The sequence below is a fragment of the Microchirus variegatus genome, assembly GCF_963457635.1.
Source record: "Microchirus variegatus genome assembly, chromosome: 18".
Taxonomy (NCBI): Eukaryota; Metazoa; Chordata; class Actinopteri; order Pleuronectiformes; family Soleidae; genus Microchirus; species Microchirus variegatus.
In genome coordinates this window covers 4583982-4599798 of record NC_139819.1, presented here as the reverse complement: position 1 = coordinate 4599798, position 15817 = coordinate 4583982, and the positions used below count along the sequence as shown (strand labels likewise).

Here is a 15817-nt window from a genome sequence, read left to right as displayed (position 1 = left end):
AGTGGGAGCCACAGCATGTTGAGGTTAGAGCATGTAGAGCTTTAAGATGCATTCAATGAACCTCGTAAAACGTATTCTCTTCTGAAAACGCACATGCTGTCCACTCACCGCAGGACTACAGCTGCTGCTGCGACTTTAGAGAGAGACCACAGAGAAGGTTTGTGGACGTTGTGGAGGAGGATATGAGGACAAGATGGAGGCAGGTGATGATCTGCTGTAGCAACCCCTAAAGGCAGAAGCTGAAGGATGATGCTTTTTATAATCAAAAATATATTTTGGAATAATAATAGAGTATTCAAACCCATTCCTACAATTCATGACCTGACTTAGACTTGAGCATTGACTGCATTTAGGCTCTACTACTTATTGGCATGAGACTATTAGTGGAGCACTGGGGACTTGGCTACAACACTGGGTGAAGCGGCTTATAAAAAAGGAAATAAAGGTTTGCACCGAAACATTAGCATCAGCAAATTTGAGGGAAAACAAATCACATACTTCGATTTTTTTGTTGGATTTTATTTAACTCTGATTATGACATTGTTGCGTCACATCAAATGTGATGCATTTAGGAGCTTTTTTATAATGGAGTTAGACTTTCTGTGTCAGGTCTTCTTCAGCAAAGTTCCTCCATTATCTTGGATTCTGTTGTGGTCGATCCCTGTATGTATGAAAATGCTCACTCAATCACAATTGTGAGCCCTGATGAATCCTGGAATTGTCATCGTGGAATACGTTCATTCATTAGATTATCGAGTTATTAAGTATGCTAAGTAAACTTTTATTTCTATATCACGTTTAAAAAAAACAACAGCAGTTGACCCAAAGTGCTGCACAAAAAATGCAAATGCAATGCAAATGTAAACAACAAATAAAGTCAGAAATAAATTAGCACCAAGATAAACATTCAAAAAATCATTAAAAGAAGAGAATAATTTATGCGTGCATAATGAAACCAAGGTATCGACAAGAGATGAGTCTTTTTTCTTTTTTTAATTCTTCCATAGTCTGAGCAACTGTAAAATTAAAACTCCATTCCCTTTATTTTTCCATCAGTGATAGTACCTGTTACACGGTACTTCTTTAGTACCTGCTCTTGCGAGGTTCCAAGCGAGCTGAGTCGATACTAAAATGTGAAGTCGACAGCCTGCCGGCCACTGATTGGTCAGAGAGTGTCGTCACTGGAAGAGTCATGAGCGCGACGTCCGACACGGGAATCAAACCGAACGATGCCGAACTGTCACTGCTGAAAGCCTGCGATCGTGAGCCGAATCGAATCACACCCCGTCTAGACGTGTTTAAGTTGCTGAACGATTCTGTGAACCAATCTTTTTAATGAACTGATTGTAATGATTCGGTACACCTACAACAACTGCTTTAACCGCCACTAATTTGTGCGTTTGTGTTTATAGTAATGGAGAATGGCGTGCCTGATACCAAACCGCGTCGAACTGTGACGGTGCCATACAATTAAGCCACTTAAAAACATAAACGATATTTAAAATAACAGGTAATAGTAATTCAGGTGTAATATCATAACTGTGTGTGTGCCTTTTTTGGCCCGCACAGTGTATTTTCAGCTTGTTTTCACTCTGTGATGTTGCCTCGATCATCCACACCTCACCCCCCCCACCCCCCCCCCCCCCCCCCCCCCCCCCGCCGTGGCTCCGTGCCCTCAGGAGGGCCCACCCTTCAGTTTGAGAACCACCGCTGCAGACCGAGCGCCGGGGTTATTGGGTAGTTGCTGTTTTAAGAGCATGTGCATTTGCAGAAATGCTTTCATGGCAGTGAGTAGGTGTATGAGTGTAAAGCCACCACTAGAAAGTGTTGAAAGCCTCAGCTAGCAAGATCGCATCCAGGGTGACTAATAAGCTTAACATGAGCACGGCTGTGTTTCGCGAGCACGGCGCGGTGAAAGAAGTCTTCGCCGTGGAGAGAAATGCAGAAATGGTTCCCTAGGCTGCCACTAATTCCCTCACCCCCCTCCAGCATCAATCAGACTGTGAACCATCTTAATGTTGGCTGTGGCTTCACTGCAGCTTCAAACTGCACTGCAAAAGTACAAGGTTTTTAACACACAGAGTTCAGGACAGAGTGTGTTTAAACACAGATGTTACTTTTGAGTGAGGAATACACACTGTGAGAATATTCTTTCACGCTTATCCTGAACAAAATAATTGCAATTCAGGGTAATATTTAGTCATTAATATATAATGCTTTTAGCCCTTGATTTAGTTTTTTTTAAATGTAAACGGATTGAGTCCCCTGTCTTTTCATTTGTATTATTACATTTAATGTTATCTAAAATACAATACACATTGGTGATGCTACCAAAAACATGCTAAACTGTTGAAGTAGTATGAACGTATGAAGAAGAAAATATTACTAATGTTACCAAACTTGAAGTTTGTAATCTTACAAAGAAAAAAAATAACAAAATGGTTATGAAAAATTCATTATCGATTTAGTTCGAAATTATTGCCTTACCAAAAAAAGTTACAACTTATGATAAAATGCAGGCTAGGCTCCCTCTTGTGGCAGTTGGAGGTAAATCACTAGGAATGTATGTTGGCAAGCTCGGCTACGTTGACTTTGTCACTCGTGAAATGTCAGCGGTTTTTTACTTTCATCTGCACAAAATGTCACACAGTAGTCATTTCAAATATGTTTTTCCAATGAAAATGAGAACAAAAGATGTAAATATTTCCAACAAATCATATCACAATTGCAATTCCTGTCAAAATAATCACAATCAGACATTTATTCAGAATCGTGCAACTTATCTTCTGTCATGTTAATTCCCTGTTTGTTCAAATACTTCAAGTGTTGATGTTATTTACAGTACGTATTGTGTGTAACTTGTGGTTCATAGTCGCTCACTCTCTTCTCTGTTTGGCTGCCGTCGCTGGGATCTGGTCACTGTGTTGTCATCGAGCTTTAAATATCTGTTTGTATCCACATGTTTTTATTTTTTTTATGTTTTTTATTTTTTTATTTTGACCATGCGGCTCCTCGAAGTGTGGATTTATAAGCCACTTCACACTCCACTCCTGTGTGGGAGGAAAGCTGAGTTAAAAATAGGCAGGTTTGGAGGTAGTGAGCAGCCCGCACTGTGTGCGGCACTTAAGAACACACACACACACACACACACACACACACTGGAGGATTGGCATTCTGTCTGCATACCATTATATGTGTCAATAATCTATCTGAATTTTCAACTGTCATACACGTCGCCGGTACTGACGGTAGTAAAAATGTCCCCAATTGATCTCATGTGTAGAGATACAGTAGATGATAGAATAATAATTGAATTATGACATAAAGTAGCTTCAGTTACAAAACACTAGAGGTCGACGGGTAAGGTTTTTTTCTTTGGCTGATGCCAAACTCTAGAAATCAGTGCGATATATGATGCCAATTTGTTTATTTTTGATAAAACAATGCTTTATTTTTACTTGCAGAGATAAAAAATGAAAACCACCACTTTCAAACATTATTTTAAAGAAATACAGTCCTTTCTGTTCCATTATTTCACTTCCTATGTATTTTATTTTGTCACTTCATCGCATTCAAATGAATAAAAACATAACAAATAATTTACAGAAGTTTACAGATACCCAATGATACTCTTATAAGTTGTTGCATTGGTATAATATACTACTGCGACAACTAATAAGCGTGTAGTTGAGTTACTACTACGAGAAGTAATTGAATGTGTAATTAAAACGAATACACTCTCCAATCAGCATTTTTATCACTTAAATGTGTAAACGTGAATAACTAAGTAAAAATCGTCCAATTCATTCAATAAGAATTATTATAAAAATGGCAACAATTGGTCTTACATCTCTAAAAACGCCACCTTTTTAGCTCACTGGCCCTTTGTGCGTATGTTAGTGTGTAAATAATAGAAGAATATCAATAATATTTTTACTTAATCCCCCATCTTAAAGGTGCATTGCACAGACTTAATGTTACACGTTAAAAAAATCAGTCTAATTCTTGCCTGGATTATGATGAATAGTTGTAACAGGTTAGGTGAGGAAACATGGATTTAAGCAACACAAACACACATTATTGAAATATTAAAAAGTCATCTTTGCAAATGTTTTATGCGAACAACATTTGCTGCATTCAGTTTAACGGTTGTTGTGAGAAAATACTTGACTGTCATGGTTTTGGACAGATGTGATGTGGAAAGAGGGTTTTATCGTGAAAACATGGCAGTCGTATTGGAAACAGAGCGTTCAGGAATCAGAGAAGCTGCAGAATCTTCCCACGGTGCCGAGCAGTTTGTCAGGTGACCGAGATTCAAAAGAGTGTGTTTTTTGTTTTGCGTGAATCCAAACAAAAACTCTAAGCGAGTAGAAAAGGCAGCGGCGGAGCAGGAGCAGCAGTCTGACATCCAGAGCGCAGGAATCCATGTGAGCAGAGGTGGCTCAGTGTGGCAGCTCGTGTGTTGGTTGCGGCAGGTGGTGTTTCTAGAAACAACAGAGCTGGAGCGGGAAAGAAAAAAAAAAATACTAAACTTCAGAGTCACAGAGACAAAGATGTAGTTTCTCTACTGTGCAGTAAGTGTGACGAGCCAGTGGAGCCTTGGATGGATGGAACCAGTCTTTTTGTAATAACCGATTAATCCCAAGAGTTTTTCACACACAAAAAGGCACACTGATTTGTGATTATTTAATGATATTATAGATCTGCAATAGTTGGTAGTCAACTATTTGCTGTTTATAATAGTTTATCACAGATGTCATTACAGTTATTGATATACTCCAAACTTCAGGGAACTCTGGGAAATGTAGTAAACGATAAATACCTCATCGACATAGCTAGCTTAGCTCATTAGCACAACACATCTTCCTACTGTTTGGATACAGAGGCTGATTTAAAGTTTGTGGATGTTTGTCAGTTAGTTTTTGTCTGTAAGCAGCATCACTCCAAAAACAGGAATAATTTATTAGATATATGTGGTAATCATGACTTCAACTCATCTTTCTTTGCAAAAATTAGTGTTTTGTAAATGTGTGCCGTACTTATGGCAATGTCTTTCAAAACTGACCACCCCAGTTGACTTTTTTAAAGGTCCGATTAGGAGGGTTTATTAGCAGGAGCTGAATATGCTACCATTAAGTATGGTTGTACAGTAATGACTTTGATTTTCAAGGGTTAGGGTAGGGTTGTTTTTCGGACAAACTGGAGAACCCAGAGAAAACCCACGCGCACAAACTACTGTATATGCAGAAATACCACTACACCGATGCGTGAACCCCCTATTTCTACTACTTTTCAAAGCCACAGAAGTTATAGAATATAATTAAGACTGTTAGCACAGGCTGGGAAGCGACCCCATCAATGTGTAAGTTGACTTTTATGCGTAACGTTGGTGAAGCGGTGTCTGCCTTCGCACGAGGCACGGGCGGCAATTCAGAAACAATTTACAAATCGGAATATAATTTTCTCCAAAATCACCATAACAAGGGTTTAATCTACTGTATATCAATATCATGTTTATGCATGCTGCAAACAAGTTTTGAGACATAACACATCTAATTGCTTTGAATGTTTCACCTCAGATGTGTGAAATGTTTCTCTGTTTAACAAGTGTTGTTTTCTGTCCATGAAGGGGAAAAAAACACACACAACAAATAACCATTTTCACTTTTGAAAAAAAAAAAAATATATTTTTAATTCTTCACATTTATTGTGATAATTATTGATAAAGGCTGACTTCGAAATATTTAAACGTGAAGGAACTATGGTTTAACGTGAGAACCGCAGACAATGGACATGTGTGTGTCTGTGTATGTTTTACAAAGCTCTACACACGTCCATATTTAGCACACTAATACATTTGTTGAGATGTGCTATATAAAATCTTTACTGACCTAAAAATACAGAAAAATAACATGTGGAGCTGATCTTGTACTAATGTATGGAGTCGCAGCGATACCTTTTAATGCTTGAATGAAAGAAAATATTGACAAGAATCCTTGAAATCTCTCTGTAGAAGAGATTATTAATCTGCCTGTGAAGAAGGTTTTATATTGCTGTGTGCAGTGAGAAACAAAGGGGTTTCAAAGCGTCTGCAGATTAGAGTGTTTGCGTGTGTTTGTTACCCATGCTGTGGGGACCAAAATATCTTTTCACAGTCACATTATGGGGACTTGTCTCAAATAACAAGTCCCCATAATGTAAATTATTCCATTTTAACTGGAAGACATGTTGTATGGTTAGATAAGTCTCCATGAAATTAATCCAATGTCTTTGGAAGTCATGGAAACCAGACTGTGTATGTGTATGTTTTGTGTCAGGGTGGTGGGGGTCGTTGATATCAATGACAACAAAGACCTCTTTACCTGTAAAGGTCGGCGACCTCTAGGTGAGTGCCATTGCTCCCCCTCCTATCTCCATCTTTGAATCATTTGATTCTCTGGGCAGGATTCAATTACTGCTGCCTGGCTGACCTCTGACCCTCCACTCCACCGGGATGAACCTCATCTACCCTCACGGTACCACTGTTAACCTCCATCTTCGCCGGTCCTCTGCCCCCTGTCGCTGCCATCCTTCCTCGGGAATGAGACCTTATTACTTTAAGCTTGGTGTAAAAGTTCATACGTCTTTACATCTCTTCACGTTTGAGATGTAACCTTGTTTCATGTTACTGTAAGAGTAAAAGTGTCCATGAAGGACCATCAATCACGGACCTGTGATCTCTCTAACTATACAGTAGTTCTTCTGGGACCATTGTCCCCATGTGTGACCATCATCCTTGCCACTCTGCTCTGCTGTTTCTCCAGATCTAGTAGAGCTGAAATAGTGGAAGCCAGGGTTAGAATGGATGTCAGGGATCAGACATGGGTTTTTAAATTGTGGAAGTTTTTAAAACTCCAGGACAGGACTTGAACCCCATGTCTTTTTACATGAGGTTACCATGAGAAATTTCCTTGTAACCGAAGGGTTTCCAGTTCCCCGCCAGGTTAAGGGTACCCCATTGCTAATTGGATACTCTACATAGACTGCAGCCACATCTAGTGTACTTTGCCGGTAACCCTTAACCTAAAGGAAATGGAAAAAATGATCTGCTTTCCTTTCCTTACGTGTTGGCACACGCTGCAGCCGATTGGTCATCAATATGTCATCAATAGTATAGTATTTGAACCAATGGGCCACTGTCTGGGCCGTTAGTAGTGGCGGGCCTTAAGCCTCTAAGGTCTGGGGAACCCCTGAGCAAGGTACCCCATTGTTAATTGGACACTCTAGATCAGGGGTCACCAACGTGGTGCCCGCGGGCACCTGGTAGCCCTCAGGCAGCCAATACGGTGCCCGCGGGCTCACTTCACTTCACCTCACTTGCATGTATCCGTATGATGGCTCAGTCAAATATCTTTGATATTGTTTATACAAACTGATAATCGTTAGGAGTAAGCACTGGAATGAATGTGTATGCAGTTGAATGCATAATATTAATCATTTAAATGGTAAACAAACAAAAAAATATTATATGGTAGCCCTCCATATTATTTTTTACCCTTAAGGTAGCTCTCTGTCTCAAAAAGGTTGGTGACCCCTGCTCTAGATTGACCACAGCCACATCTAGTGTACTCCTTTGCCGGTTCCAAGCCCAGATATATGGGACGGTTGCGTCGGGAAGGACATCTGGCGTTGAAAGACTCTGCCAAATCAAATGTGCAGATCATCTGCTCTTAGCAGGAGAATCTGCTTGGTGGGTTAGGGTTTTCATGGGTGCTCAATTGTATGCAGGGGTCTCGCTTTAGTATCGTTATGCATCTGTTGCGCTTCTGCCTTGCCGAAAACTGCGCCACTCCCTTCGTCATCAGCCATTCCAGAAGTTCTTTCCGATTACGTCGCTCTATCTTTGTGTGAAAAGAAGTGTGGCAAAGCTACGGGGTGACCACGTACTGTACCACAATTCTGAAACATCGTGACAACACATCGTGCAAGTTTGAAGCAAGGGTTGAAATATTCCTCGTCGGTGTGAGTTCACAGTTAGTTCTGTATTTCCAGATCAATCTTCCAACCTTGCTCTAAGCTGCAGTCGATGGTTGTTAAGCCATCGCTGTCTCTTAATTACAACACAGATACCTGTTAATTACCCGGCCCGTTCAAGTATTTTTGCGACTTAGACAGGGATTTGGGATCAATGCCTTGCTTTGCTGCAGGTCAAGAGATGAGAACAGCTGACCACTTAATGAAACGCTGTGCGTTCTGCGCGCAGAGGCTGACGGAGATGAAGAACGGGGAGGATAAAGCAGCGGGTGTATTAATAGGCAGCTGCATGGATGACACTGTTTGGTACTGGGTCAGGGATAAAGTATGAACTTGTAAACTCACAGAGGGGCCACTCCTCCCTTCCTCCCTCCCTCCCGCTAACTCACTCTCTCGGCCTTCGCGGTGTCATCAGTTAGCGGAGCGGAGCTCGATAGTCCGAGCAGCTCTGCGAGAGCAGCGATTAGACATTTCTCTGATTCTCAGCCCCAGCAGAGTTCACTCAAAGGTAAGCCAGTAGTTATCATCCTCAGAGACGCGCTCCTCCTTTGTTCTTCACCGTTCTTCTTCTTTGCGAATACTTTGTCCGTCCAGTGCTGCGGCCTTGGAGTGGGAGTTTTTAAAAAAAACATGCATTGAAGAGAAAAGAAGACAAAACTTTCCTCCGTTCTCTTTAAGATGTCACCTCTGCCTCTCCTCTCTGCCACTTGACTAGTAGCCGAGACAGAGACGCCCCAGTCGGCTGCAGGGTGTATTTCAGCCGCCTGGCGTCTGCGGTGTAGTCCCAGTGGGCCGTTTTGCTGTGATCACAGCAGGCAGTGGGAGGTTAATCCCGAGAGAATGCAGGCTCAATATCCCCCCACGCCTCCAGCCTTCACCTAGGAGCCTCACATCCTGTACAGCGGCCTGATGGAGCTTTGTGGTCTGTGGCCAACACCTACCCAGAATTCACTTTTCACTGGCTCTGTGCTCTCGCATTACTGTGGCATTTAGGTTTAGTCCTGTAGCTGCTGTCACAGGTGAGAGGTCAGCGACGTGCTCTGTTGTTCCGAGTTAAAATGATGTCAATGTCACTCTTTAGCGGAATCCCGCCAAAGACGACAAATACATTGATTCCAACATGACGGTGTCCCAGAAGATGGTTTGATGACCTTGGTGTGGAAGATCTCGACTGGCCAACACAGAGTCTTGACCTCAACCTCATCAAGCACCCGTTGGATGAACTGGAACAGAGATCTCGTCCAACATTAGTGTCTGACCTCGTAGAGAACTCTATAGAATGATTCAACGAATGATCCTGACGTAGATGCGTCAACACATCGGTTTTCCTTGATGTCCTAGTCCAGGGTTCTTCAATCCTTCAATTCTGCAGAGCTTGTTGTTGAACTGAACATTTGGATCAGGTGTGTTGGACCGAGGAAACTTCTAAAACATGCAGGGCAGTGGGTCCCCAGGACCAGGATTGAAGAACCCTGCCCTAGTCTGTATGGTGTAGTATATACATTATTTTCATTGAAGTGTAGACACAAACTGCAGATTAGTGAGACCGACTATTCATGTTCTTCAATAAGTTATTTTCTAATTAAGCAATTTTGTGCATCGTTAATTATTATTAAACTTACATTTTATCAGATGGAAGTGAAAAAAAAAAAAAATGAAAACCAGCCAAATATATGGGCCAGAAAAATTGGCATCACTTAACTGACCGCACTGATTTCTAATAGTCGTCATATTTAAAAACGCATATCAGTGGATCTCTAATTGGAAAAAAAAAAATTGTGCTTTACAGTATGCAGATCCGAGAATTGTCACCGCTTTAATATACATTTAGTTTATTCGAGCACTGATGGCAGAATACGCATCTGTTTTTCCCTGGAGTCCTTCGCACATATTTGTGTGTAATTACTGTGGATTTTGACAGATGGAGGGAAAAGAAAAAAAAAAAAAAAAAAACGTCCTTGTAAGAGAGAAGGGTACATGCCACAATGTGTGAAGTGCAAGCACGCAGGGAGATTCTAGTATTCGTTGCTGCCCGTGCCAGCTGGACCAGCCAGATTCTTACAGGTAGACATTCAAGCAGTTTAAAAAAAAAAATGTAAATTCACTCCCCACACACACACACACACACACAGGCTACAATTTTGTTGGTAGCAATTTTTTTTTTTCTAAATTTGGCTTCCGAAAAGCTTGTCCTGCAGTGAGTCTATTTATATGCTAACTTACGTGAAATATCCAATAATGTGATATTTCATTCAGTGATAATCGTGACTGGAGGTTATTTTTTTTATTTAAATGCTTCAGTTGCATCTTTGTGTGTGTGTGTGCGTGCATCTGACTTAAATATTAGTGTAACTACATTATCACAGTGCCTTTGCCTGGTAGCAAACATGCACAAATGAGGATTACAACTCTTGAGAAGGCAACAGGTCATGGTTGGTAAGCTGCCTGGGGGGGGTCACTGATATAGAGTCACTTTTGACAGGCTGTGGAGGAGGCGCTATTGTTGCTGGTGTGTCTGGATGTTACCTGCGGGGCACTATCACTGAGACTACAGTATTATCCTATTATTAGGCTTAGTTGTTTATGCTTATTACCGCTTGTCAGGTAGGCAGAGAATCCTTCTGGAAATGAGAAATCTTGCGGGAGAAACGACTTTATCTCATTCGAGTACATCGGCTTAATTTTTCAGAGAGAGGCCCCTTTAAGGAAGTCTTGATGGGACACAACAAAACCCCCAAAACGTAAGGTTTTCATTTACATTTTACACCGTCGTTTGGCAGTCGGCGTCAGAAAACGAAGGCGACGCTGCATCTGTTTTCATACACATTAAAGCCGATAACATTATGGCCGCGCTTGAGCTGAGAGTACATACAGTAAGAGGACGGCGGCGGATGGAAAAAACAGCGCTTGATTAATGTCTCTGTTTGTAGAGGAAGTGAACAAAATAAAAAAAGCCCATCATATGGTCTGGCAGATTTTGGGCACTGGCCCAGAGATGACAAATGTGCTCTCGCAATAATTCAATCTGCTCTCATAATTCTCTCTAACTTTTAGGGGACAGACAGAATGAACATTTTTTCCGGCAATTAAGCGGCCAAGTCGACGTCGAATAACTGCGATCAAGTGTTGGTTAAGATGCTTTTTTTTTTTTTTTTTTTCTCTCACTTTATTTATTGACAGATTGAGGGGGTATAAAGATACTTGGTAAGTGGCAGAAAGTTACTGTGAATATGCTAACGAGAGGAGTCGGTAATCAGATCCAAAACGCTGTCATTTTCGTTCGTGTCACAGTAATTATGTGGAAGTTTAAGGGATGACGGAGAGGAGACGGAGCGCCGCTCTCTTTGCGTTCTTATGCATGTTTTAGCCTTTTTAGGTCACTTTTTCAAAAGCGGGATTATCTCTCCCGTGTCTTTTTGAACGCGTCAGCCTTGGACAGCTCCGGTTAAAACTGTTACCATCACGTGTCAAGACGACAAAAGGCAAATCTAAAAACCCCAGCGCGCGTTTCATGAATAGAATAAAAATTCACATGTTATTCCATGTTATAGAATAAAGTAAGAGCAGAGAAAGTAAAGAGTAAAAGCGTCTCTTTTGAAGTATTTAAAGCATTAACTCCAGAGATGGATGTTGAGCCTTGGGCTAAACAGCGCACGGCTGCATTTATAAAGAGAAAAGGATCAGGTACTGCTGTTGCCTCTGGGCCAATCATAGTGTTTCTGCTGGTGGAGTAAAGATTATTTTTTTTTATTTTTTTTGTTCTGTGTTAAAGGTCCAGTGTGTAAGATAAAGCAACATCTATAGAGCTCTGGTCGCTGACGTCACGCTATCCCATCATGCAACACTCAATGCTGTTGACATAGAAATAGTGGATGTAACCAGCAGCGTGTATATTGGGCTATTTCACCGGGTGTTTTCAAGTAAACATATGATCCCAATGAGACACAAGAGCTCTTCTTCCAGGGAGTCTTGGTCAAGATCAGCATGGATAGTACACAAGACAAGACACTTTAAGATATAACACTCACAACAGAGTATAAAAGTTAAATTGAGGTAATTAAAAGAGAGTAAGTAAAGTGTAGAAGTAGACAGGCCATACCAACCTTCCTAAGATCCTATCTCACCCTTCCCAGGATTCCCATGGGTCATCTTTGTGAATTTGAAAGGCCCTTGAAAGGTTTTGAAAATCTCACCCTCAGTAGACATGGGTCATTGAACGCGCTTGGATTTTGTGCACGAAAGAAGTTGATATTTAGGTAAATAAATGTCTCCCCTTGTTTGTTACGACGCCACCTACTGTTCCATGCCCTGCGTCGCGTCGTAATTGCTAGCGCTGTTGCGGAAACCACTGTCTCTCTCTCCGCCGTTGACGCGACGTTCCATGCAGAAAAATGAGCGAGTAAAGTTAAGCACGAGTTGCCCTCCCATCTTGAGCTGCATCGGCACATTTGGTCCTTGAATTTGAGACGATTGGTCCTGGAAAGTCCTTGAGAAGTGCGTCAATTTGATTTCAACTAAGGTGCCTTCCTTCCCAAGCATGTACTGTAGAAGAACATTCACCACGGATATAAATATAAACGGCTTATTCTGTTTTACGTGTTATTTTTGTTATATTCTGAAAAATCTTACACACTGGACCTTTAAAGACAATAATAGATGATGAATTTTGGTTTGTGTTTTTGCAGGACAAGAAGTATGTTTTGATGATGGTCGATCCTGATGCTCCAAGTCGCCTTCAACCATCATCTGCTTTGTGGAGACACTGGCTGGTGGTGGACATAAAGGTACAGTTCGACCTCTTCTACACTTAAGCACCTGGGTGAAGTGGCTATGCTACTCGTTAACTAGCTATGCTAATGGCCCTAAAATGAATGTGGTGCTCCAGAAATGACATTGCTGTCATAAATGAAACACATTTTAAACACGTTTTTTTGACCATTAGGAATAGGCTTTCAGTGTGCAGTAACATCACTGAAAAACAGTTTTGGCGATGGCGTCGGCGTCATGGACGCCAATTTTTTTTTTTTTTATCCGATTAGGAACACATTTGTTGCAAATGTATGAAGTAGTGATTTTTTTTTTTTACTTGGAAATTGTGCATTTTCATAATCTCGCCGTCTCACTTGGCATGACTCTGTGTTTACATCTGCACCGGGGCTCTGATTGCGAGGCTGAAAAATTATGAATGGTTTTTTAAGCCTAACTTGATGAAGAAGGAGAGAGAGAGAGAGAGAGAGAGAGAGAGAGAGAGAGAGAGAGAGAGAGAGAGAGAGAGAGAGAGAGAGATAGGGAGAGAGATAGGGAGAGAGAGAGAGAGAGAGAGAGAGAGAGAGAGAGAGAGAGAGAGAGAGAGAGAAAAAAAAAAAAAAAAAAAGATGCCAAGTTCAAAAAATGTTAATTCTCTTTTTTTTCATATCGCGTATCTCGTGCAATAAATGCCTGTGACAAAAGTGTGGGAGGAAGTCTTTCTAAATGGCTGTGAAAGTTTGCGAGGCCCTGTCAGCAGCAATTTCCCTCCGCTGCAGAGAGCCTGGGACGTGTCAATGCAGGCGTGTGAGACTGAGATTGAGGAGAGAGCAGCATGTGAGGCGCACACACACTCTCTCTCCCATAGAGCTCCAGTCCCTCAGCTCCCCCTCCAGTGGAGAGATCTTGGCAGAGTGTCCTCCCTTCATCTGTTCCCCCAGGCAGAGCAGCTCCCCCAATGATCCACACTTCTCCATATTTTACACCCCCTGAAATGGGCACGGCTCCGATCCCCCTTATTTCTCTTCATATTTCGCTCCTTTTTTTTTTATTTTTTTTTCATGCATTCGTTTTTTCTGTGTTTTCACATTCTTGCATTCGTACGCCAAAATGCGCGTCGAGTTGTTGATTGCCTCCAAATATTTGGAGGTTCTGCAGACATTTTTTTCGTAATCCCCGCAGGAACCGGGTAGATCAACCCAGTAGATTAAGAGTAGTAGGTCTTTTAAAAATCTAAATCCAAACGTGATGTACGTGGGATAAACGTAGCCCACCACAGTACGCTGAATTCTGTGATTCAGCTCTTATATCCGACCACAAAGATCTGTCAATATATACTTTACTCCGTGTCGCTCACACGCGCCGCCGATGCACAGAAAAATAAGCAATTCCCACCTTATAAAATTGCATTAGGCCTCACCTTTTTGCCTCTTATTTTTTTAAGCCCCGCAAAGTCTGTCTGCCCGCGCGACCGCCTGTGAATAAACAAACGTCTTTCAAGTGCTCAGACGAGGCGCGTCCGCTCCGGCAATTCAATTGACTGTCACTTGTGTGGGTGTTGACCCGCGTTCGCCCGTGAAGGCACCGGCCAACGTGACGTGATGGCTCTCTGATTGTGACTGGTGGTTGGTCAGGAGGGTTAATGAGCCTTTTTGAGTGATGCCAACCCATAGTGGGAGGTGTTTAATTGACCAGGGCGGCCAGGTGACATCGTACTACCGCAGTTTTTTTTTTTTTTTTTTTTTTTCCAAGAGTGGATGTGAATCTGTTTGATTTTGACAGCATTGTACTAGTTTAAGGTCCACTGTGTGACATTTAGCAGGGTTTTTTGGTGGGGAATTCAATTTGCCTCCTCATTAGTATGTTTGGATACGTGTATAATCACTAGAACACGCTTTTTTTTTTTTACATGTACTTCAAAGAGGACACAGGAAATAGCAGACAGAGAGCGTTCTGAGCGTTTAAACCCTTTTCTGGTGTAATTTCAGCAAATAAACCCTCCTAAATGTTTCACACTGGGCCTCTTCGTGCAAATTTGGAAATTATTCATTTGTTCTGTTTGGGTTTGTTTGATCTAAAGGCCACCGTAGTTACGCGATTTTTTTCGGTAAATGCCCAAATGAGTCTTCAGTTGGTTTCACACTGCAGTTTCTCCAGTAGATGTCTCTAATTCTTAATAAACCTTTAAGAATTAGCAATTGCAAAACTGAGCCACCAGCATCAGATGATTTTTACAAATCTTGAGCTTTTATTCTGAAAAAACATCAACTTATTCAAATAGATTCTGTTGCTAGAATTCACCGTTAACTTAAACTAAATGTTTGGTTTGAAAAATACAAATAAATAACACTGCTGTTGTCATGGAGACAGCCAGGTTTAGGGAGTCAATGTCCGTAAAGTAACTACTTGCATATGTTAGGCTCAAAGATGAAGAAGTAGGAATTCTTAAAATTGAAATGATGCACAATAAATATAGACTACTTCTTTATAAGAAGCTGCTGATTAATGACCAAATTATTGTTAGTTTAGGGCAGCAAAGTAGGTTTTTTGTTTGTTGTTTGATGTTTTTAAGGCAAATTATCTGATGAAGATGCCATGTTTTGGCCCAAATATTCAATTGCTTACAAAAAATTGGCACTCAGCCACATTTAACTGCTGATCCCTGCCTTAAACCATCAGTTTTCTTATTAAAAAAGATTTAAATAGTATGTATTATATTTATTTATTTGTATTTGTTTGAGCTTAGGCCAGGGTTCTCAAACTCAGGTGACCTGGGGGCCACTAAACGTCTAGTCTGGTCAGGAGGGGCCCAACCTTTTGATATGGGCTCAAAACTAATGATATTTGTTACAATATAAGTGTTTCTTTTAAAAATTAAGTCAAGACAAAATATACAGAAATAACAACAGCAACTTGAAATTGAATGGCGTATGGGCCGTATGAATTCGATTGGGAGGGCCGCTCTTTTACATACACATTTTACGTACAAATACATGTTTTTATTTTTTTCTCTACAGAAAATTGAAAGTCGTAAAATATTTACAGTAATTGTTTAGAG

General features: G+C 41.1%; 1 protein-coding gene across 2 annotated transcripts in view; it reads left to right on the top strand.

The window, feature by feature from the left end:
• Positions 1 to 15817, top strand: part of pebp4 (phosphatidylethanolamine binding protein 4) — a 78870-nt gene that overhangs the window by 18785 nt on the left and 44268 nt on the right. For both annotated transcript variants that reach the window (XM_083905063.1, XM_083905062.1), the window contains exon 4: positions 12699 to 12797. In XM_083905063.1, coding sequence (XP_083761189.1) covers positions 12699 to 12797 — 99 coding nt within the window. The remainder of the gene's footprint in view (positions 1 to 12698; positions 12798 to 15817) is intronic.